Source organism: Dendrobates tinctorius, unplaced genomic scaffold, assembly GCF_039654945.1.
Source record: "Dendrobates tinctorius isolate UK_male_01 unplaced genomic scaffold, ASM3965494v1 ptg000011l, whole genome shotgun sequence".
In the NCBI taxonomy this organism is placed as follows: Eukaryota; Metazoa; Chordata; class Amphibia; order Anura; family Dendrobatidae; genus Dendrobates; species Dendrobates tinctorius.
Window position 1 is genome coordinate 95,745,633 of NW_027361679.1, and position 23,673 is coordinate 95,769,305.

Here is a 23,673-nt window from a genome sequence, read left to right on the forward strand (position 1 = left end):
CAAATGTGTTAATCCTTAATTCTGTGCAATTGCTGATCATGGGGAAAAGTAGACCATTATCTTAGCAGCTTTTTTCCTACCAAACACTCCAGAAGATTTTTCTAGTACAAAAACTAAGATATTTAAACATGTGCACATAAGCCCAAGTTTTTAACATCAACACCTTATATTGCACTTAAACAAAAGTTCCAATTGCAGAAGGAAACCCCCCACTATACAAAGTCCAGAAGTAGAAGGCGAGCACCATCACAATAGTCCACACATCCGAACCATCATACGTGTATAAAAGACGCAGCCGGCAATACAACTGTTTTACCCTTAGGTGCACGTTCATGGAAAATATGCTAATCCACATAGCAAAAAATAGTAGAAAAGAGCGGCACTCACCAGGTAGTGTAGTCAAGGCTTTATTATAAAAGCATATCAGCGGGAGAATGGGTGCAAAAAGGAGATCGCAATGACGATCGTTTCACATTGCAAAGGTGCTTCCAACCTGTGGAAGCGCCTTTGCAGCGTGAAACGATAGTTGTTGCTATCTCCTTTTTGCACCCATTCTCCCGCTGATATGCTTTTATAATAAAGTCTTGACTACACTACGCGGTGAGTGCCGCTCTTTTCTACGATTTTTTGCTATGAGTATTATGCCCACGATAAGAGGAGAACTGGAGTACAGTGGAATGAGCCCTGATCCATGCGGTCTCGGGCCAGTGGACGAGAGATTCCAGACACCCCCCTCATGTGTCTCCACATGGTGAAGTCTTATTTTTGATAGACTAGACTCCTGCAGATGTGGTGGAACCAAATAGTAGGTTTGAGGAGGGCGGGGAAAAAAAAAAAAAAAAAAGCCCACACACAACCCAAGTTTCAAGTGTTTCTCTTGAAGGGGTGGGGGGGGTTCTCCCAGTAATTTAGGCTGGATGTGAAGCCTACGTGTATCCAGGCTACTGATGTCTGCACTCTTTAATATACCCCACACATCTTCCATACTGCTAGAATTTCCTTGTTTTCTTTAGGTCTCTTTACTCTGCCGCTTCAGAGAAGTTTTGCCAGCATGGGGAGGTGAAATCTTTGTTGAACACCCTTCCTGCTGCAGTCTCTAACTTTAAAAATTGGGTGTGGAAGGTGCAGTGGGGAGGAGAGACAGCTAGCCGTTGGTATTCAGAACGGTGTTGCATTTACTTTTGAATTCTATTAATAATTCTAGCAATATTTATTATGTATGCGAGATCATTTCTCTACAGTTCTGTTATATTGCACATTTTTCGTTATTAATCCTCCACAAAATATATCCTGATGTAAAAGCAATAGTGCATATAAATAAATATTGAGAAAACACTGGTTTTGATCAAAAGCAGCATAAAAGCCATCCCACCATTGTCAAGGTGTACCCAATTTCCGGATGGTTCCAACCTCCCTTTCCTGCGTGCGCATGTTTGGGACCCAGTCCTGCTTAACCCTTATTCACAATGAATCACTATGATACATGTTAAAGGTTTTAATACTAGAGGTTAGGACCGTCCCAAATTTGGGTACACCTTGACATTGGTGGTATGGATTTTATGCTTATTTTGTTTGAAAACGGTGTTTACGAAACACTATTACATTATGGAAAATCAATAATGCATATAAAGAATTAAGGGGGCACCACAAGCGAATAATCATGAGATCCAACCCACAGCTATAATGACTACCACATTTCAAGAAGATATAGGTCAAATAGAAAAAAAAAACAAAAAAACCCACACAACATGGAAATCACATAGAAAAGGTTTTATTTTTAACACAAAAAAAAACAAACTTCTTTTTAACGGCAGTGTGATGAATACTGCAATTTTATTCTGTTTTAACACTTTTGCAAGGCTGATGCATGGTGCTTTGCCATCTTCTAATGGAAGCAGAAGTTTACCTTCCTTGTGGTAGGCCACTAGCTACTGACACAATAGCACAAAACTCTCAGGTTTAATAAGATCTCACAATCACACTTTCAAAATAAGGCGAGTCAAAACTTCCGACAGACAAGGGAACTGATAACTGACAGGATACGTTTTACCTTCATTATACTGAAGAGTGTCCTCCCAAACACATAGTTTACTAACAGTACTATTAGGCTAGGTGGCCCATTCTTCCACCAACATATGCCATCAGGGTTCCGACACCCTCACAGGCCTGTTCTTCACAGGACAGAATTTCCCCATGTCCATTGCCGGAGAGGACATCCAAGCCTGTTCGCCAGAATCAGTTGTTGGAACAGCGATTTCAGGATGCATCACGTCCTAATCCCCCTTTCATTAATAAAAGCAAAGTGACACCCTACTGATGTTGTTGGCGGTGGCCTCTGCACAACTAGACAAACCTAGAAGTGATGGAGGGGTGATGAAGTTAGGGTCAAAATTACCGTGTGGGAACACAGGGCAACCTACTACTCTGCAAAAGCCCAGCAATGGTAGTCTATAGATATTGGCATCCCAGATTCTGCGCTAACGATCCCCCAATTTAATAAGTGCAAACGGTCACTTGCTTCCAGGTTGAATCATATCCTATGCATGATTCCACCACAGAGATAACTCTGAAGTAATTGCTGTGGACAGAAAGCCATAGGTGATGCAGAAGGAGAATCTGAAGGAACAAGGCACAAAGGGAGTACTATTACCATGGGAAGACAGGGGGCGCCATTACCATCTAGTGGTCATAGGCAGGTTGTGTTGTGCTGGGGGAAAAAAAAAAAAAAAAACAAAGAAAAAAAAAAACCAATGAATTAAAGATGTCCGTTCTACATTGTGCAGAGACAAGAGGTGAATGGAAGATCCCATCTTAACAGTCTGGGCCAGATTAAGAAAAAAAAAAAAAAAAATTTTTTAGTGGAAAATTCCAGTGCCGTCCTATTAAATGTCTTAGTTTTGCCTTGCATATTGTACTGCCCAAGCACAAAGGCTGGGGGAAAGCTGTGACTCCTAGCATTTTACAGAAACAAAAAGATGCTTCCATAGAGTGAGCACTACAGGAAAATATGTGCAATTGGGTTAATAACTGGCTCAGTGATATATTATAGAGGGTGGAGTGTGATTAATGACAGAACACCAACTTATCACAGGGGGCAATTGAGTTTTTTTTAAATATATTTATTAATGACTTTGTCGAGAGTAGAAATTGATTTGCTGATACCAAGCATGTGGGCATATGCGCTCTGTGTACCCTGTAGAAGGGAATAGGTCACCAGGTTTTTGCCAAGTAATCCGAGTGCCCCTATATTATGGTGCAGACCCCAGATTACAGTGGTATGAATTACTGGGTTGGGTTTTGCCGTTTCATCAGGAGATGGTTACAGGACAACTGGCATCATGCAACCTAGTCCAACCACTCTCTTGGCTGATTGATAATGCTGTCTGAACTGAAAAGTCATCTGTGCGCACCCACACTGACCCTGTAGCAAGAAGTGTACACATCACAACTGGAGCAGAGTCAGTGTGCGCACATCCATCTCTGTTTGCACACAGGGGTGGGGGAAAGGATGGAACGTTGCACCGAACATCCACATTCTACAAGACTGACCTTTATGGATGGAAATAGCACAAAAACAACTATACAGATTAACAGTACTTTAAGTTTGTATCTGCATACATTAGCATGAAAATACAGCACTGATTAAAGAGGGGTGGTTGAACAAGACTTTACAAAATAGTCAAAAGAGGAACTAGAGATATATATATTTTTTTTTTAAATTAAAAAGCCTCTCAGGTCTCAAGAAAGTAGAGATCATCAATTTCACCATTTACTACTGCTTGTAGCCTAGTTTACCAGCCACCACAGCAGACTTACCAGTGGTGGCCAGTCTAGGCAAGGAGTGCAGTTCTTACAAGCTCTTTGCAGTACTGGAGTGTATTAGCGCTAAAACTGGAGAGGCAAAATTGCCTCTACAAGAGCAGAGTTTTGGCTAATTAATAAAATAAATTTTATACTCTATTCTATATTATAAATCATATGTGATGTATCAAAAATGGTAATTAGACCTACCGGTAATTGGGTTTCCAGGAATCCATCCTGACAGCACACTGGAGGACGTCCTTATTCGTAGTGGGACAGGAAACCACGAGAGTTTAAAAGGATCCTCCCCCTACCACCCTTCAGTGATTTCACAAAGTAACACGTCTGGATGGATGAAAACATAGACTTTATTTAAACCAACATTCTTCATCACAGTTGTATGGAAAGTGTCCTCGGGAGGGAACAAATAGTGCTGTCAGGATGGATTCCTGGAAACACAATCACCAGTAGGTCTAATTACAGTTTTCCAGGTCACCACCTGACAGCACACTGGAGTAGTACCAGAGGATATTGGTCCTAGGGTGGGACTACCGCGTGGAGTACCTTTCTCCCAAATACTAATTGTGTGGAGGCCACGTCTAGTTTATAGTGCTTAGAAAAAGTACTGAGACTGGCCCAAGATGCTGCTCTGCAAATCTGTTCTGCCGAGGGCCCCCCCCCCCCCTCTCTGCCCATGATGCGGCCATGGGCCTAGTTGAGTGGGCTCTAAGACTCCCTGGGGGGCTCTGACCCTGTGCTCTATACCGTTGTGGCCAAAAGTATTGACACCCCTGCAATTCTGTCAGATAATACTCAGTTTCTTCCTGAAAATGATTGCAAACACAAATTCTTTGGTATTATCTTCATTTAATTTTTAAAAATAAATTAAATTGTCCTAAAGCCAAATTGGATATAATTCCACACCAAACAAAAAAAGGAGGGTGGACAAAGTATTGGCACTGTTCGAAAAATCATGTGATGCTTCTCTAATTTGTATAATTAACAGCACCTGTAACTTACCTGTGGCACCTAACAGGTGTTGGCAATAACTAAATCACACTTGCAGCCAGTTGACATGGATTAAAGTTGACTCAACCTCTGTCCTGTGTCCTTGTGTGTACCACATTGAGCATGGAGAAAAGAAAGAAGACCAAAGAACTGTCTGAGGACTTGAGAAACCAAATTGTGAGGAAGCATGAGCAATCTCAAGGCTACAAGTCCATCTCCAAAGACCTGAATGTTCCTGTGTCTACCGTGCACAGTGTCATCAAGAAGTTTAAAGCCCATGGCACTGTGGCTAACCTCCCTAGATGTGGACGGAAAAGAAAAATTGACAAGAGATTTCAACGCAAGATTGTGCGGATGTTGGATAAAGAACCTCGACTAACATCCAAACAAGTTCAAGCTACCCTGCAGTCCGAGAGTACAACAGTGTCAACTCATACTATCCGTCGGCATCTGAATGAAGAGGGACTGTATGGTAGGAGACCCAGGAAGACCCAACTTCTTACCCCGAGACATAAAAAAATCAAGGCTGGAGTTTGCCAAAACTTACCTGAAAAAGCATAAAACATTTTGGAAGAATGTTCTCTGGTCAGATGAGACAAAAGTAGAGCTTTTTGGGCAAAGGCATCAACATAGAGTTTACAGGAGAAAAAAAAAAAAGAGGCATTCAAAGAAAACACGGTCCCTACAGTCAAACATGGCGGAGGTTCCCTGATGTTTTGGGGTTGCTTTGCTGCCTCTGGCACTGGACTGCTTGACCATGTGCATGGCTTATGAAGTCAGAAGACTACCAACAAATTTTGCAGCATAATGTAGGGCCCAGTGTGAGAAAGCTGGGTCTCCCTCAGAGGTCATGGGTCTTCCAGCAGGACAATGACCCAAAACACACTTCAAAAAAGCACTAGAAAATGGTTTGAGAGAAAGCACTGGAGACTTCTAAGGTGGCCAGCAATGAGTCCAGACCTGAATCCCATAGAACACCTGTGGAGAGATCTAAAAATGGCAGTTTGGAGAAGGCACCCTTCAAATATCAGGGACCTGGAGCAGTTTGCCAAAGAAGAAAGGTCTAAAATTCCAGCAGAGCATTGTAGGAAACTCACTGATGGTTACCAGAAGCTGTTGGTCGCAGTTATTTTGGCTAAAGGTTGTGCAACCAAGTATTAGGCTGAGGGTGCCAATACTTTTGTCTGGTCCATTTTTGGAGTTTTGTGTGAAATGATCAATGTTTTGCTTCATTCTCTTTTGTGTTTTTTTCATTTAAGACAGATTAAATGAAGATAATACCAAAGAATGTGTTTGCAAACATTTTCTGGAAGAAACTGAGTATTATCTGACAGAATTGCAGGGGTGTCAATACTTTTGGCCACAACTGTAAGTTGCGCTAATAATGGATTTAATCCACCTTGCTATTGTGGATTTCGACGCCTTCTTCCCTTTATTAGGGCCTCTGTACTGGACAAAGATTATCCTGCCTCCAAGGCCTGTTTCGATCCAGGTACCTGAGCACTGTTTCCCTGACATCCAGGTTATGGTAAGCTTTCTCCTTGCTATTTTTAGGGAACTGACAAAATGAAGGGAGCACTACCTCTTGATTCATGTTCGAGTCTCAGATAACCTTGGGGAGAAAAGCCGGGTCGAGTTTTAGGACTAACTGGTCGAATATTTGTAAGTAGGGATCTTGGACCGATGGGGAACTTCAGGCCCTTAGTCTTTTGGCTGACGTAACTGCCACTAAGAAAGCCGTCTTCAGGAGAGAGGTTACCTATACTTATTTCTACCCCTAGTTGGTATGGCTGTCTACATAGCACATTGAGCACTAGGTTAAAAGGTCACAAGGAGGGACGGTCTTAGTTATCAAGGGTTTAAGCCTCTGTACCACCCTCAAGAACTGGGCTATCCAAGGGTGTGATGATAGGGTTGCGTCACAGAACACGCTTAAGGCTGCAAATCTGTACTCTCAGAGTGCTGGGTCTAAGGCCCTTTTTGAACCCTGCATGCAAGAAGTCAAGGATCTTCGGGATGTGGGGGTTGGTCAGTCTCGACTGTCACCTCTCCACAAAAGCTGCAAAATTTCTTCCAGATCTTGTTATATATTGCTGCGTTGATGGGTTTTCTACTTGCTTGTAGGGTAGATATGACTTCGTCCGATAGACCCCTTTGTTATGAGCTCATTTTCTGCTCCACCAGTTGAGAGTTCTCCTTCCATTCTCCCTCTGTTGGTGACAGGAGTTAGTGAGGTTGGTTTAATTGGTAGTGATCTGCCACCTGATGAGGAAGATAACGATTGGATCTCTGGAGTATCAGACTGGATATAAGACAGCCGACGCCCTATCCTGTTGCTGGTGATTCAGTATGCTTCTCAGGTCTTGGACTTCAGCTCTCTTCCAGTCTTCTCAAGATAAGTTTGTTTTTTGCTGATGATCACACTTGCGCTTGTTGGTCAATTCAGTTTCTTGTGTGGTTAGCTTGCCCCTGCTGGGGCTATGCTGAACTTCCACTCCTATTTATCTGTATTTGCCAATTTGCCTTTTTGTCCCTTATTAGATTGGCCTCTTTTTGCTCTGTTTCAGAATATTTCAGAGTGCTGATATAGTGGGAGAAGTCTAGTGACTTCAGGGTTAATTTTGCTATCAGACGTGTTGGACATTATTTTGGTAGGGTTTTTTGGCAGATTGCAGACAGTGGCTTTCCTTTCTATTTAGTCGGGCCCCATAGTTTGCTCAGCCTATTTTCCTGCCTGTGTTTGTGTTTTCATCTTGCTTCACCGTCAGTACATGTGTGGGGGCTGTCTATTCCTTTTGGGGGGGGGGGTCTGCTCTGGGGCAGTTAGTTTTCCCTTTTCTTGCTTTAGGTTTATGTAGTCCTCCGGCGGTGACGAGGCATCTAGGAACAACGTAGGGACGCTCCACTGTTACTGTTAGTTGTGTGGTTAAGATCAGGGATCTGCAATCTGCATAGTGACCAACCTCTCTGGTTTTCTGGGACTTGGCTTTTGTTGTTCCTCCTCGGTGACCCATTCATAACACCCCTTGCTCTTAGGACCTGCCGCTCAGGATCCAGGATAACTGGAGCGCTTCTGGCGGAAGACCGGACCCTGGTGGAGGAGGTCTTTTTTGGCAGGAGAATAGAATCTTCCCCTGATATCTTCCTGAGTAGAGGAAACCAACTTCTTCTTGGCCAATAGGGGACCACCAATATGACCCTGGCTCTGTCCTCGTAGACCTTCCCGAGAACCCGTGGCATGAGAGCTAGAGGCGGGAAGGCATACAACAGGCCTCTGTTCCAGGACTGTGACAGAGCGTCTATCCCTGTCGGGTTTCCCACAGGGTTCAGGGAGTAAAAGGCTTTGACCTTTGTGTTCCATTTGTCTGCAAATAGGTCTATTTGTGGTTGTCCCCAACGGTCGCACAGGCTGCTGAACACTTCATCGTTGAGTAGCCAATCTGTTGCGGTCAGGGTGGATAAAAATCAATGTTTTTTTTAAAAAAAAAAAAAAAAAAAAAAAATCAAAAATCGGATTTTTTTTATTTAAATCGGATTTTTTTCAATAAACTGCTTTTTGAGGAAAATATTTTACCATCCAAAAGGTTCTTCCATCATGAGATAAAGCTGAGTTGTTTAACTCAGTAGAATAAAGGCTGTATATGTGTAACATTCACAATGCCATGCTCTTACAGAGGTTTCTGTAGGATTAGTGGGCAGTTTCTCTCCTATATTATCACAGACGCTCGCTTTACTTACGCAGTTCTCAAAACTGAATTTGACTCCGCAGAGGTCCCAGCCTCTTCTTCACGGCAAAAATGTTACAACATGAACAGAGTTGAGAAAAAGACCTTAATCCTATTGTTCTACAAACCTATGAATACAGAATCAACCCCTTCAGTGCCAAGTCCAAAAAGTTAGACAATATGTTTCTGATTGTTTGGAGTGGAATAGATCTGCACAACACAAGAAGAATGTGAATCTAAGTGTGAGGAGGAGGAAGGGCAAGCAGACAAGAAAATGAAAGTGAAACTTTGAGCACAATACTGCAGCATAGCCACAGACAGACAAGTCTGGATCTGTTTGTGTGTACGATCTGAGGTTTATTACATTCTTTCCTTGTAATGGCAGCAGGCCGTAAAAGAGACCCAGTTTGGGAATATTTTAATGAAGCTCCTTCGCCTATCGGTAAGGCAGGCATGCGTGCAAAATGCAAACGATGCAACAAAGGCCTGGTGGCGCGAATGAGGCAACATCATGAGAAGTGCGGTGATGAAGATGACCAAAGAAACACTTCTGAACAGGCAGGATCTTCAGGTTGGTAAACATTTTTATTGAATCCTATTTCTAAAGACTGAACTGTCATGTGTGAGAAAAATTATATTTCTTATTATTACTGCCATTTGGTACAGTTATGAAGAAAAACAAATATTCCTTTTGGGGCAGGGGCAGTGATGTGTTGTGTACAATAAGCAGAAATTGTATAAACAATAAAATAACAGCATTGACTTTTTTGTTTAGGGGAATTCATGGATTCTGGAAACTATCCACCTCCAAGATCACCATCATCCTGTTCTACAGTTTCAGAGTTATCCATCCAGGATAGTGCTTCATTAGCAGCATCATCATCATCAGACACCCACAGCCACATATCACCATCACCCAAAAGGAAGAAAAAACCTTTACCTCCTGGAACCACCATAGATAGGTTTGTGATAAGAACTAGCAGATTAGAAAAAGAGTTGATTGATGAAAAAATTGCCCAGTTTATTTATGCAACAAACTCTTCTTTCCGTCTGAGAACCGACATTTCATTAATATGGTTCAGTCACTGAGACCAGGATACAGTCCACCCAGCAGAGCTGATGTTGCAGGGAAACTGCTGGATCAAGTGTATGACAGAGAAATGGAGCAATGTGCAACAGCTCTGGAGGGTAAAATTGTTAACCTAAGTATTGATGGGTGGAGTAATGTCCACAATGATCCTATTGTATGTGCTTGTATAACAACAGAAGTAAGTAAAGTCTTCCTTGCATAAACAACTGATACGTCAGGAAATGCACACACAGCAGAATACTTACAAGAAGTGGCAGTAAAAGCTATAACGACATGTGAACAAAAATTCAAATGTCTAGTACGCAGTTTGGTCACTGACAATGCTGCAAACGTATCCAAGATGAGAAGAGATTTAGAAGAGCAGAGAGGGAATACAAAGCTGCTAATAACATATGGTTGCAGTGCTCATTTGCTGCACCTCTTAGCCAAAGACTTAAGTGTTCCAGAAATAAAGGCTAATGTTGTTGAAATTGCTAAATACTTCCGTAATAATCATTTTGCTGCAGCAGCTCTGAAAAGGATGGGTGGAACCAAGCTAACGCTCCCACAAGATGTTAGATGGAACTCTGTGGTGGACTGTTTTGAGCAGTATATCAAAAACTGGCCTATTCTGATGACACTTTGTGAAGAAAATCGAGATAAAATAGATGGCACTGTCACGGCCAAAATCCTCAACATTGGGCTTAAGAGAAATGTTGAACATATGCTGAGCTTCCTGAAACCCATCTCTCAAGCTTTAAACAAAATACAGAAAAATAGCTGTTTTATTGCGGATGCTGTTGAAATTTGGAAGGAACTGAGTGAACACTTAAAAACAGAACTACACATGGACAGAATTAAATTACAAGCAGTAAACAAACGAATGGGACAAGCACTGACTCCAGCTCATTTTTTGGCAAATATTGTCAATATCCAATATCAGGGTCAAAACCTGAGTGCTGAGGAAGAGGAGTTAGATATGACATGGGTATCCAGCAATCATCCATCTTTAATGCCAACTATAATAAACTTCAGAGCTAAGGGGGAACCATTCAAGAAATATATGTTTGCTGAAGATATTTTAAGGAAGGTCACACCAGTAAACTGGTGGAAGTCACTTAAGCGCTTGGATTTAGAGACTGTTCAAGTAATGATTTCACTTTTAACAGCAGTAGCTTCTTCTGCAGGCATTGAAAGAATATTCTCTTCCTTTGGACTCATTCATTCTAAATTGAGAAATCGGTTGGGACCCAATAAAGCAGGAAAGCTTGTTTTTCTTTTCCAGATTATGAATAGGAACAAAGAAGAAGATGATGATGAAGATGACGACAAGTGAGCTACAGAGGACAGCAGGGACAGTAGTATTTAAGTTTTTCATGTGTCGGCTGGGCTGACAGTCTAAGTTTCTTAAAATATATATATATTTTGTTTAGCCAAATTAGTTAACAAACATGGATGTTTGTTTAAGCAAATAACTTATGCTGTAATGTTGTTATTGTTTCAGTTGAATAAATCTATTTAAATTGTTATTAAGGTCAGGATTATTTTTCTCCTTCCTAAGTACAACAGAACAGTGGTGTCCAAATATGAATGATTAACCCATTAAACTGGGGAGAAAAAAGTAATATAGAAAGGGATTCTAAAAATCTTCATCTACTTGCATGTTAAAGTAGCAAGAACTAGTTTAGGTAGAAACTTTGATTTAAATCACTGATTTAAATCAAGCCTTACTGACTAGTGATTTAAATCAGTTAGATTTAAATCAAATCCACCCTGGTCGCGGTTATTCTTATTCTGCTGAGGAAGTCTGCAACTTGGTTCCTGGTGCCTTCCAGATGTACTGCCGAGATTGAGAGGACCTCTCTTTCCGCCCAACTGAAGATCTGTTCTGCTAAGCCCTGAAGTGCCGGGCGTCTTGGTCCGCCCTGGTGGCAGAGAAAGGCTACTGTCGTGGTATTGTCTGACAGTATTTTGACATGCTTGTTCTTCACCAGAGACAGGGCGACGAGTAGTACCTTCCAGACCGCCTGTAGTTCCCTGAAGTTAGAGGACCTGTTGCTGTCCTCTGGACTCCATTGTCCCTGGTAGTACCCTCCTCCGACATGTCAACCCCAGCCATACAGACTCGCGTCCGAGGTCACTACGATTTCTGGAGATTGAATCCATGAGACACCGGTTTTTAGGTTTCTCGGGACGATCCACCACAGCAGCGACCTTCTGACCTGGGGGATTAACTGTATTTTCTTGTCCAGTGAGTCCTGCCTTCTGTCCCAGGATGCTAGGACTGCCCGTTGTAGTTTTCAGGAGTGGAATTGACTCCAACTGACACAGGAAATGCACAAAGTCATCAGCCCCAGGATCCTCATTGCATCTCTGATCGATACCCGGTTCTTTGAGAATTGACGAATCTTCTTTGGCATGCTGGTCTGCTTCCCCTCTGGGAGATAGGACATTCTTCTTTCCGAGTCCAGCATGACCCCCAAAAATTTTATTCTGAGCTTGGGTATGAGATCTGATTTTGACCAGTTTATGACCCAACCCAACCTTTGCAGCGTGGAGATCGAGGACTGACAGTCAACCCCGAGCTGCTGAATCTGCTATGATTAAGAAGTCGTCTAGGTACGGGACCACCGTGATGTTTTGAGTTCTTAGGTAGGCCACTACTTCTACCATTAATTTTGTGAAGACTCTTTGGGCTGATGCTAGGCCGAAGGGGAGGCAGCGAAACTGGTAGTGGTGTATCCTGCCCTCCTTTTCGACCGCAAACCTGAGATATTTTTGGTGGTCTGGGTGGATGGGGACGTGGTAGTACGCATTTTTTAGATTGAGCGTGCACATTACCACCACTTTTCCCAGCAGAGGAATCGTGGATCTTATTGATTCCACCTTGAAGCGTTTGTATGCTACCCACTTGTTTAGGGGCTTGAGATTTATTATGGTTCTGGTCTCCACCGACGGTTTTTCTATTGCGAAGAGGCTCAAGTAGTGTCCTCTCCCTTCTTCTTGGGCGGGTACTGGCATGATCGCCTCCAATTCTAGGAGGTCCTGGATATCCAACCACATGGGGGAAGTCAGACAGAGTTGAGAGCTGGTCACTAAAAATCTGTTCGGGGGTAGGTAGTTGAATTCTATCCTGTACCCCTGAGAAATGACCTGTAGTACCCGGGGCTGGTGGTAACCCCCCCACCATTCTCCCCTGAACTTGAGCAATCGCCCCTCCTACTCTGGTGGAGTCATTTTTTCTGGGAGCTAGACCCTGGGCCGGAGAAGATGGTATCTCTGTTCCCATTTCTACCTTCGCCCCCTTTGGGGTAGCATGACTGCATGTCACCTGACCAACTTTTATGCCAGATAGCCCTTCTGGCTGTGTTGGACAGGGATTGGCTTCTGGCCAAGAACCTAACGGACTCTGCTGAGGTGTCAGCCAAACACCCCGTAGCTAATTTTAGTAAGGGAAGGGATTTCAAGATGGTTTCTCTCAGAGTTCTATCCGACAGGTGCTCCTCCAAATCATCTATCCATAGATGCATGCAGCGTGCCACTGATGTCGTGGCTATATTTGTTTTTATGACCGCTGCTGAACTCTCCCAGGCCCTCTTTAAGAGGCAGTCTGCCTTCCGATCTAGGGGCTCCTTTAAGCTTGAGGAGTCCGCGAACGGAATAGCTGTCTTTTTAGATACTTTAGCTACTGGGATATCTATTTTAGGAACCTCTTCCCAGATCTTGACCTCCTCTGGGTCAAACGGCAGGCGAAGCCTGAAATCTCTGGGGATAGTCAATCTCTTCTCTGCTTCCTCCCATTTGTCTAACATCATCGCCCGTATATGGGTGTTTACTGGTAAGACCATTGAAGTCTGGGAGCGCAAACATGTTGTTTCCATACATTCTGCAGCACCTACTGTTCATTTTGTGTGTTTATAAAGTGGTGCACCCAGGTGCCCTGTTGCAGTCATTTCTGCAAGTTGGATACAACTGTAGCCACCCTGGCAGAGCATTCAAGTGCCAGCTCACCGACTGGTGTACATACTGGAACTCCACAAAGCCTTGACAGCATGTGGAGTGTAAGCAGCAGAGGCCAGTGGATGAGTACCAGCTCCAAAACACCTGTTGATATTCGGGTAAGCCTCCGCACATAAGAGTGGGCATGTATGTCTGACATTTGTGAGGTTCTCCAAAACTTTAAGGACTACACAAGGATGGTGAGCAGCAATTATGCCATAGTCAGCGCAACTATCCTACTTAAACAGGCGCTGCTCACAATTAAACATGAAGCTTTGCATGCGGACCAGGTGGAGATGGAGGAAGACATAACACAGAGATTCTAGCCAGCACAGCCTCATCTGCTCAGCGTTGATTGGGTAAAAATGAAGGAGGTAGATGCCGAGTAGGAACTGGTGACTAGCGCAACACAGCCTGCATCCCACCTCACCTACGAGGGTAGGCTAAGGAGGAAGAGGAGTCATGGAAGTAATCGCTGTATGAAGCTTAACCAACTTTATGTACTGCTGCCTTTCCACATGACTCAAGTTACATTCATCTTGGCCGGGGGGGAAAAAAAAAAAAAACCCACACACCATACTGGTTGTTCACCCTGCTAGACCCACGCTACGAGAAGAACTTTACTGGATTTGGATTGGTATCTATTAGAGGATTTGAGTGGTAATCTGGGTAAACTGAAATGTGTTATATGAGCTATATGGAGGATAACCTGGAGCTGGAGATAAGGTGTCTGATTTCAGTCAATGTAATCTATGAAAATGTGGACGTAAGGGGGTTTGATAACAAATAAAAGTTTAGTTTTGCTTCTATTCAGGCTTAGGTGATAAGCAGGTTTAAATATGTTCTTTGTAACAATTCAATGCAACGTTTATAACTTGTAATATGCAACTTCATTACAAAAGCAACATAAATGATGTTAAAAAAAAAAAAAAAAAAAAAAGGGGAAGAACTTTACATCTCTTTTGGAGGTGGAGAGGTCTTCTAAAATAGTGCTGTACCAGAAGGCCATTGTGGAAAATATGTTGAAAAAATTCCCACTAGTAGCGCTAATGATAGGCGGCAAACTTCCTTGTCCAAGGAGAAACCATAGAGACAGCAGAGGCAGGGGGACAATTTCACGACTCCAGCCCAACGTCCAGGGCCTGATGACAAGGATCGAAAATCTTAGTTACTTACCGGTAACAGGATTTCACTGAGCCCGTGACAGCATCACTTGAGAGGGTTTCAGCCCATCAAGGACAGGAAACCTAGTGAATAAAAGGCCAGTACCTCGCATCCACATCAGTTGGGTTTCAGAGCATGAGAGGACCTCCAGACAGTCATTAATACAACCATCAAACAACATTTCTAACTATACAGCCATACATAGTGCACAGCAAGAAGTGAAAGAGGGAGGAAATATAAAAAGGTCCGGTCATAGGCTCTGTAAAATCACATTACTGGTAAGATTTTTTTTCCCCCCCCTTCTCCCATGACCATGTCACCTGTGAGATTTATATAGAACACATCTTAGGGAGGGATCACCTCCCTCAACTTGTAACACCAAAGGACAGCTAAGCAGAGGAGGACAGATAAAGTTGATGCTTATAGAACGTGGAAGGAGAGGACCATGTTACTGCCTTACATATGTCGATAAGACACCCACACCTTCTCAGCCCAGCCACGGCCCTGGTGAAAACCTTAAATTCTTGGGAACTGATACATTGCTAGGAGTAGGCTAAGCTAATGGTGCTCCTGATCTATCTAGCTTTGGTACCCCCTGTTACCTTGAGGCCTTTCCTAACCCCCTTGAAGGAAATAAGGATTCACTCCTTCATGGTTTTGCTATAGCCAAGTGTTCTACCACGACCAGTTTAAAAAAAAAAAAAAAAAAAAAAAAAAGTTACATAATCCTAAAAAGGGGAGGGGGGGGGTGAGAACAATTTCCTGGCTCCTATGGAATTCAGAGGCACATTTCATAAGATATAGTGATAATAGGACCCAGCATCTATTCAGTGACCCGTGTAGGTGGTTAACCGATAGCAACTGTACAGTATGTCACCGATTCTGTGGGCTGAAGTTAGGGCCATCAACATCAGTTTTTATAGGAGATAAGACTCTTAAATTCTTCTAAAGGCTCAAAAGGAAGGTTTTGTTAACACTTCCAAAGACCAGGTTTAGATCCCAGGGAGGCATTCTTCAACAGATGTCGGTCTAGATCTGTCACATGCCTTGATGAACCCAACTATCCACCTATCTGCTGCCAAATTATAACTATACAAGGCCTCTAGGGTCGACATATGCACCTTAAGGCCACATGCACACGTTCAGTATTTCGTGAGTTTTTTACCCCAGTATTTGTAAGCCAAAACCAGGAGAGGGTTAAAAAAATAAAATAAAAATAATGCAGAAGTGGTGCAAATGTTTCTTTTATACATTTCCTCTGACTGTTCCACTCCTGGTTTTGGCTTACAAATGCTGGGGGGGGGGAACCCACACCTCACCAAATAATCAGTGTGCAAATGGCCTAATCGTGCTAGTAGCCATGCTCATTTCCATACATTTCTGGAGGAATTCTAATATGGCCTCTACAGGAATTGCACTTCAAGGATTGTGCCAAACTAGACAAGAACTTTTCCCATGTTCTACCATATATTCTAGTTGTTACCAACCTTCTGCTTTTATGCAGAGTAGAGACTAAGCTCAGGAAGAAGCCTTTTTGGATTAATAATGCCTTTTCAAACTTCAGGCCGTCAAATGAAGGCCCGATCTTTGAGGAGGGAAAACTGGGTCCTGCCTGAGGAGATATGGAACATCTGGGAGGACCCATGAATCTGATACAGACATCCTCATGCATGTGAACCATGGTCTCTTGGGCCAGAATGGAGCAATCAAAGTGATCCTCGCTCGCTCCTCCCAGACCTTCAACGGGGGAAAAAGGCAGTTTGAAGTCCCAGGGAATGTGCAGCACGTCCACTGCATAGGGTTTTTCTCGTGGATTCAGAAAGCAGAAGTTTTCAGTTTTCCTCGCAAACAGGTCTATCCCTGCCTACCCCCACTGTGCCAATCTGTTGAAATACCACTGAATTAAATTTCCATTCCCCTTGCCTTAGTGCATTTTGACTGAGTAAGTTTTCCCTTTTGTTTTCCTTCCCTTTTATGTGCAATGTGCTGTCAGAATCAACTGATGTTATGCGAACTGAAGGGTCTCTTCTGTTACCCACATAAAAGGGCATGATCTCAAGTCCCTTAGATGGTGGATACAGGCAACCGTTTATCTGGTTGTCTAACATGATGCGAATATGATGCCTTTGAAGGTGGGAATGGAGATTTATCTCTGCATTTCTTCCTGCAACAACTTGCATATTTGAGGAATAGTCTCTTGGTCTTTGACCAAACTCCCTGGACTAGGCAATCTCTGAGATGTGGTCCCCATCCCTTGGAGCTTGAGTCTGTCACGTTAACATCCTGGATCTGATATGACCAAGGACCCCTTGGAGAAAAAAAAAAAAAAAAAAACCCACCACACTCAAATTCCAACCACTAAGTCGCCCTCTTTTTTATGTATGTCCTGCTGCAAACCTAAGTGGTTTTATCCCACATGGCAGTTTCCTCTTCATGAAGAGAATACCCCCCAAACATGATGCCCTGGACTAGGGGTTTTACAATCCGATATACCCATGGTTGTTCTGATCGCCTTTACCAAACTTGTCCGTCTTCCACCGGAAAACACGGCCTACCCCTTGTATCACTATCTGAGGAGGAGACAGAAGAGGAGTTTGACACATCTCTATGGCAAGTTTCAGACTAGCGTTTTGGTCCGCAGCACATGGCGCCGCTAAGCCCCGCCCCCTCCGGTCATCTCCGCCTAGTATCGCACGTCGCTGCATGCGATCTGCACACCCTATCTTTAGCATAGGGTGCGCAGACCGTGCGCTAGTAGGATGTTGCGTGCGCTGTGTCCTTTTAACGGTGCGCCGAGCACACCAAAATGCAACATGGTGCGTTCGGCACACGTCGGCGCACCGTCAGAAGGGCGCAGCGCACGCAAAATCCTACTAGCGCACGGCAAGCGTACCCTATTCAGCGATATGCGATACTAGGCGGAGATGACCGGAGGGGGCGGGGCTTAGCGGCGCCATGCACTGCGGCCAAAAATGCTAGTCAGAAACTAGCCTATCTGAATAATATGTCTGCAGCTTTTTTCTTTCCCCCCCCCCAATAGCCCTCTGCTTAATCAGATTTTAGGGAGTCTTTAGCTTCTGATTTAATTAAGGATTGTAAATCAAAGGCAAGGCTGGGGCTTTCATCTAAGAAGGGTTTCTGATTTCAACCAGGTCAAAAAAAAAAAAAAAAAAAAAAAAAAAAAAAAAAAAACACCACCACCAAGAGAAAGGGCCATTTAACATGGTGAACTTTCACGAAGATCAATCACCAATCTGCCGTTCAGTGTCTAGGGTGCTGAAGAGGGAGGCTGGATCAGTTCACATACTTGTTCTCCCCTGGAGGTAGTGGGCTCACGACCTGCCCTGTTCCTCTGGCTGGTCTTGCTGTCATTTCTCAAACTGCCACTGCTGTGTCCCTGATGGTGGATGCTCCTGAAGTGCATCCATTATCCAGGCTGAAGCTGCTGCCATCTTGTGACCATATATATATATACACACACACACACACACACACACACGGGATGCTCCTGCCACCAACTCCATTTTTTCTGGCCCCTTCCCAGCTTCTACAGAGTCAGACTTGATCCGTCACGCTGTGTGCAGGGAGCCTCAGCTAGCCCTGTGCATGTGCAGACTGGGTCACCGCTTGCTTTGTGGCATGCTGTGTCACCAGGGTGTGCCAGATTTTCCTGTATTTGCCGTGCACATACCCGTGCGGCCAATGCTTTCTGGCGGGCTCATCACAGGGATGCGCCTGATCCTTCAACGAACCCCCTCAGACCCGGCAGCATGTCCCGATGCACTTAGCATGGGGCACTCCAACATCCCCAGCATGCGGAGACCAGGGACCTTGTGTCAGCAATAGACTTTAATCAAGAGGTCTCTGCCTGCACACCCAGACTGGACATGTCACTGTTGGCCAGAAGGCTTCCTGTCCATGGACCTGGGCAAGTCCAAACCATACCACTCTAGCTTCCCTCAAGGACAGGAAAACAAACTGATGTGAAGGAGATATACCACCCTTTTATTTAGCAGGTTTGCATGTCCTTGATGGATCTCTCTAAGGCTAGTTTCACTTTTCAAAATTTTGCGTTTCCATGTGGTCGCTGCACAAGTCAAATCGCCGCATGCGGACGCATCTGCATACAACACATGTCCCTACATACCCAATGGTAAAGCTAGGTATGCAGGGAAACGCTGGATGCCTGCGGCAGTAGGCGGAGCTTCATGGAGGAAAGGAGGAGGAAGTAGGCTGCCATCTGTAGCCGTCCTGAACGCTAGTGTGAAACTAGCCTTAGGTGGTACTGTCTTGGGAGGAGGGGAAAAAGTTTTTAAAGATGGTCAAGCAATACCTGGCCGACCAAACCAGCGTACTCCCTACTTCCTCTGCGTCTTTTCCACTATTGGGGTCTCAAAGTCTGACAGGAACTGTCCCTCTGCCTTGGAGGTGTTGTGCTGCCCTGCCACAAATGGGTTTTTAGTGCTCCTGAGGAGGGGGGCAGGTCATAATAGACAGGCTTGTCAACTGGGAATGCTGACAGGCTCACTCAACAAAATGAACAAAGGCTGGATTGGCCCACACCAGATGACAGCGGCACAAAAAGTGTTTGTAATATTCAATATTTGAATGAGACCTGTAAGTTGTTGCCTTTCAGGGTATGTTTGCATGGTCAGTAAACACTGCGGGATGGACACTGCATACATCCGCAGTGTCAATCCTGCAGTGGCCAGATGTTACAGCATACAGTTGTGGCCAAAAGTATTGACACCCGTGCAATTCTGTCTGTCTGATAATACTCAGTTTCTTCCTGAAAATTATTGCAAACAAATTCTTTGGTATTATCATCTTCATTTAATTTGTCTTAAATGAAAAAACAAAGAGAATTGTCCTAAAGCCAAATTGGATATAATTCCACACCAAACATAAAAAAAAGAGGGTAGACAAAAGTATTGGCAATGTTCGAAAAATCATGTGATGCTTCCCTAATTTGTGTAATTAACAGCACCTGTAACTTACCTGTGGCACCTAACAGGTGTTGGCAATAACTAAAATCACACTTGCAGCCAGTTGACATGGATTAAAGTAGACTCAACCTCTGTCCTGTGTCCTTGTGTGTACCACATTGAGCATGGAGAAAAGAAAGAAGACCAAAGAACTGTCTGAGGACTTGAGAAACCAAAATGTGAGCAAGCATGAGCAACCTCAAGGCTACAAGTCCATCTCCAAAGACCTGAATGTTCCTGTGTCTACCATGCGCAGTGTCATCAAGAAGTTTAAAGCCCATGGCACTGTGGCTAACCTCCCTAGATGTGGACGTAAAAGAAAAATTGACAGATTTCAACGCAAGATTGTGCGGATGTTGGATAAAGAACCTCGACTAACATCCAAACAAGTTCAAGCTGCCCTGCAGTCCGAGGGTACAACAGGGTCAACCCGTACTATCCGTCAGAGTCTGAATTAAAAGGGACTGTATGGTAGGAGACCCAGGAAGGCCCCACTTCTTACCCCGAGACATAAAAAAGCCAGGCTGGAGTTTGCCAAAACTTACCTGAGAAAGCCTAAAACGTTTTGGAAGAATGTTCTCTGGTCAGATGAGACAAAAGTAGAGCTTTTTGGGCAAAAGCATCAATAGAGTTTACAGGAGAAAAAGAAAAAAAGGGAGGCAAAGAAAAAAAACCATGGCCCCTACAGTCAAACATGGCGGAGGTTCCCTGATGTTTTGGGGTTGCTTTGCTGCCTCTGGCAATGGACTGCTTGACCTTGTGCATGGCATTATGAAGTCAGAAGACTACCAACAAATTTTGCAGCATAATGTAGGGCCCAGTGTGAGAAAGCTGGGTCTCCCTCAGAGGTCATGGGTCTTCCAGCAGGACAATGACCCAAAACACACTTCAGAAAGCACTAGAAAATGGTTTCAGAGAAAGCACTGGAGACTTCTAAGGTGGCCAGCAATGAGTCCAGACCTGAATCCCATAGAACACCTGTGGAGAGATCTAAAAATGACAGTTTGGAGAAGGCACCCTTCAAATATCAGGGACCTGGATCAGTTTGCCAAAGAAGAAAGGTCTAAAATTCCAGCAGAGCATTGTAGGAAACTATGGGTAAATTACACAGCGGAGACGGAGCGTCTCCGCTACATAAATTGACATGCTGTGGTCTATAAAGATGTGCCGCATGTCCGTCTCTGCAGGTGAGCAGCGGGCATTGGTGCACGCATAGTGGATGGGATTTCAAAAAAATCCCATCCACTATGCTGTAACAGCTGGATGCTGCGGGTTGGACGTTGCGGATGTACGCAAGGGTTTACCGGCTGTGGCAACATACCCCAATATATCTGCAGACAGGAAATCATTTTTTTTTTCCTTCCCAGAAGCCAACTTTCAATTAGCTTTATTTCAAGTGACAAAAAGCAAAACAAAACGCATGCAATGAAAAAAAAAAAAAAAAAAAAAAAAAGCATCAAAAACGCAGGTGACCTGCCTGTGACCTCAGATGTAGATTTAGTGCAGATTTCACCTGAGTCAAATCCTGAGCCATTCCTGACCATGGGAACATACCCTCAGGGGACTATGGATAACTATAGTGCAAAGCTAGACAAAAACTTTCTGCAAAGCCTTTAGGACTGTATAAGTACATCAACTACACTTACAAAATATTTACTTTCTAAATTTCTGTATGGATTCAGTGATTTCTACACTGAGTCTTACATACCACTAATGCAATAACCAAATTAAATTGTATGGATCTACAGTTTAACATGGTTATTATTGCATTATGGTGGTATGTAAGACTCAAAAAAATTGTTGAAAAATATTTCAATTAGATTACTCATCCAGAGATTGTGTGCCTTGTCACATTTTGGTGGTATACAAGTAAAAAAAAAATTATGCATCGGTATTATATTGCTCATCCATAGGATATTACATATTCTTGGGTAGATTGTTATACAAGCCTCAAAATTCGTTCAAAATTTCAGGCTTGCTTGCAGACATTGCAGGTTTAGTGCATGTCACAAAGCCTGAATCAAAACCTGATGCCAACAAAGTGAATGAGAACCCTAGAGTGTCATGCACAAGTTACCGTAAGTATTTTTGGACTTGCAGATTTGGTGCAGAAAATAAGTCAGCAGCATGTCAATTCTCTGCACTTTTGAACCATTGACTTTACTCAATGGTGCAACAATTTCCTGCCAAGAGATGCAGAAGTTTTACTAAATGTGTGCACATTCCCATGTTATTATATTGCTCAGAGTATTCCATAATCTGGATTACATCCATGTTATATACCGTTACCAATACAGGGCGTTTCCTAGTTTTTGGCACTTCTTAAAATTATATATATGTAAAAAAGTGGAAGCTATATACAACAACCAAGGGGTGAAAACTTAGTAACAGGGGGGAATATATGGGTGCTGTCATGGACTTCGTAAAAACACATTACCGGCAAGTAATATATGTGTTTTTCTAGCACCCATGACAGCAACAATGAGAGAATTACTCTATCATGGAGGGACCACAGCTTGTAGAACCCTTTTCCCAAAAGTGAAATCAGAAGAGACAGAAAGATCCAGTCTATAGCGACTATAAAAAGGTGGATGGCGATGACCACGTAGCTCCCTTACAGATTTGCTCGGTAGACATTTGCCCAAAGAGGTTGCCATCGCCCTTGTAGAGTGGGCCCTCAGGTCGTCCAGGCCCAGTCTTCCCACACATATATAGACCAGCTTGATCGCTTCCCTTATCCACCTGGATAGGGTACCCATCGAGGCTCCCATCCTCTTCCTAGAACCCTGGAAGGAGATAAACAGAGCCCTATCCTTCCTACAAGACTTTGTTGCCTGCAAATAGTGAAGGCGACACCTCCGGACATCTAGGTTATGACATTTTCCTTATTTTTTGGGTGAGGACACAAGGGATCTCTCTTGCAATCTATGGAACCTCTACACTACTTTGTGCAAGTAGAGTAGCCCTGAAGCCTGATCCAGCCTTTCATTACAACTGGGAAGGGAGGATCTGCTGAAAGGGCCTGTATGTCCCCAATGTGGTAGGGGGCGGGGAAGACCACTGCTTACCCTGTCCGGATGACAGACACCAGGCAATGCAAGGACGAGGCAGGCACAGATTTCACTAGTAACAGTTCCGGATTTATTTGTCGTCCTCCTGACGACCACAACCACGCACCGCAGCTTCTTCTGTTCTCTATCTCCAGGCCCGGGTACCTGCACCTTTGCACCAGTTGAAGAAACGTCCCTCACGGATCTTTCGCTGGGGCTTTCCTAGACCAATCTACCGCCAGCGCTTCACCTGCCCGAGGTAGTCGTCCAATCGGTACCCCCGGGGCCTCATCTGTCCTGCGGTCCGTCAGGTCAGGGCCACCCCCCTGACTTCTTTGCTGTCCGTCCCCCGGTCGAGCTCTTTTCTCTTCACCTTCTTCTACCGAGCTCCTCCCTGGAACCCTATCCTGTTCTATTTATCCCCTCTCTCACTGGGAATTCCCATCTCCCCACCCCCCATGACTAAGCGTTACTCAAGCCATAAGCTGATGTTGAGTCCTAAGCTACCCCCGTCTGCCATCTTGTGGTCATTTCTAGGTACTGCACTCCTATCCACCTTTCCCAGCTGTCACCCTTCTATCCTTTCAATCTCCGTTTCTTGTGCACAAACCGTCCCCTCCCACTACCAGTCACGTCTGTCCGTCAAGTCACCTTCCCCACACCAATTCTACGTGCCAATGTAAGGGCTAACAGGAATATGGTTTTAAACTTATGGATGCATCTGCTAATGGCTCAAATGGGGGGGGTCAAGTCAAGGCATTAAGTACCAAGTTCAAGTCCCATGGAGGGACCCTGGCTATCAGGGCTAGTCTGGATCTAGTGCAGGCCTTGAATGAATCTAACCACCCACACATTACCTGCTAAGTTGTAGT

The 23,673-nt window shown here is 44.0% G+C and overlaps 2 protein-coding genes across 2 annotated transcripts in view; one reads left to right on the forward strand and one right to left on the reverse strand.

Moving 5' to 3' along the window:
* Positions 1-23,673, reverse strand: part of IFI30 (IFI30 lysosomal thiol reductase) — an 84,369-nt gene that overhangs the window by 45,779 nt on the left and 14,917 nt on the right. The window lies entirely within an intron of this gene.
* On the forward strand, positions 8,272-11,467 carry LOC141048893 (uncharacterized). The gene is made up of 2 exons (XM_073544978.1): positions 8,272-9,105; positions 9,310-11,467. The coding sequence occupies exon 2, from the start codon at positions 9,965-9,967 to the stop codon at positions 10,937-10,939; it is 975 nt and encodes a 324-aa protein (XP_073401079.1). The 5' UTR covers positions 8,272-9,105; positions 9,310-9,964; the 3' UTR covers positions 10,940-11,467.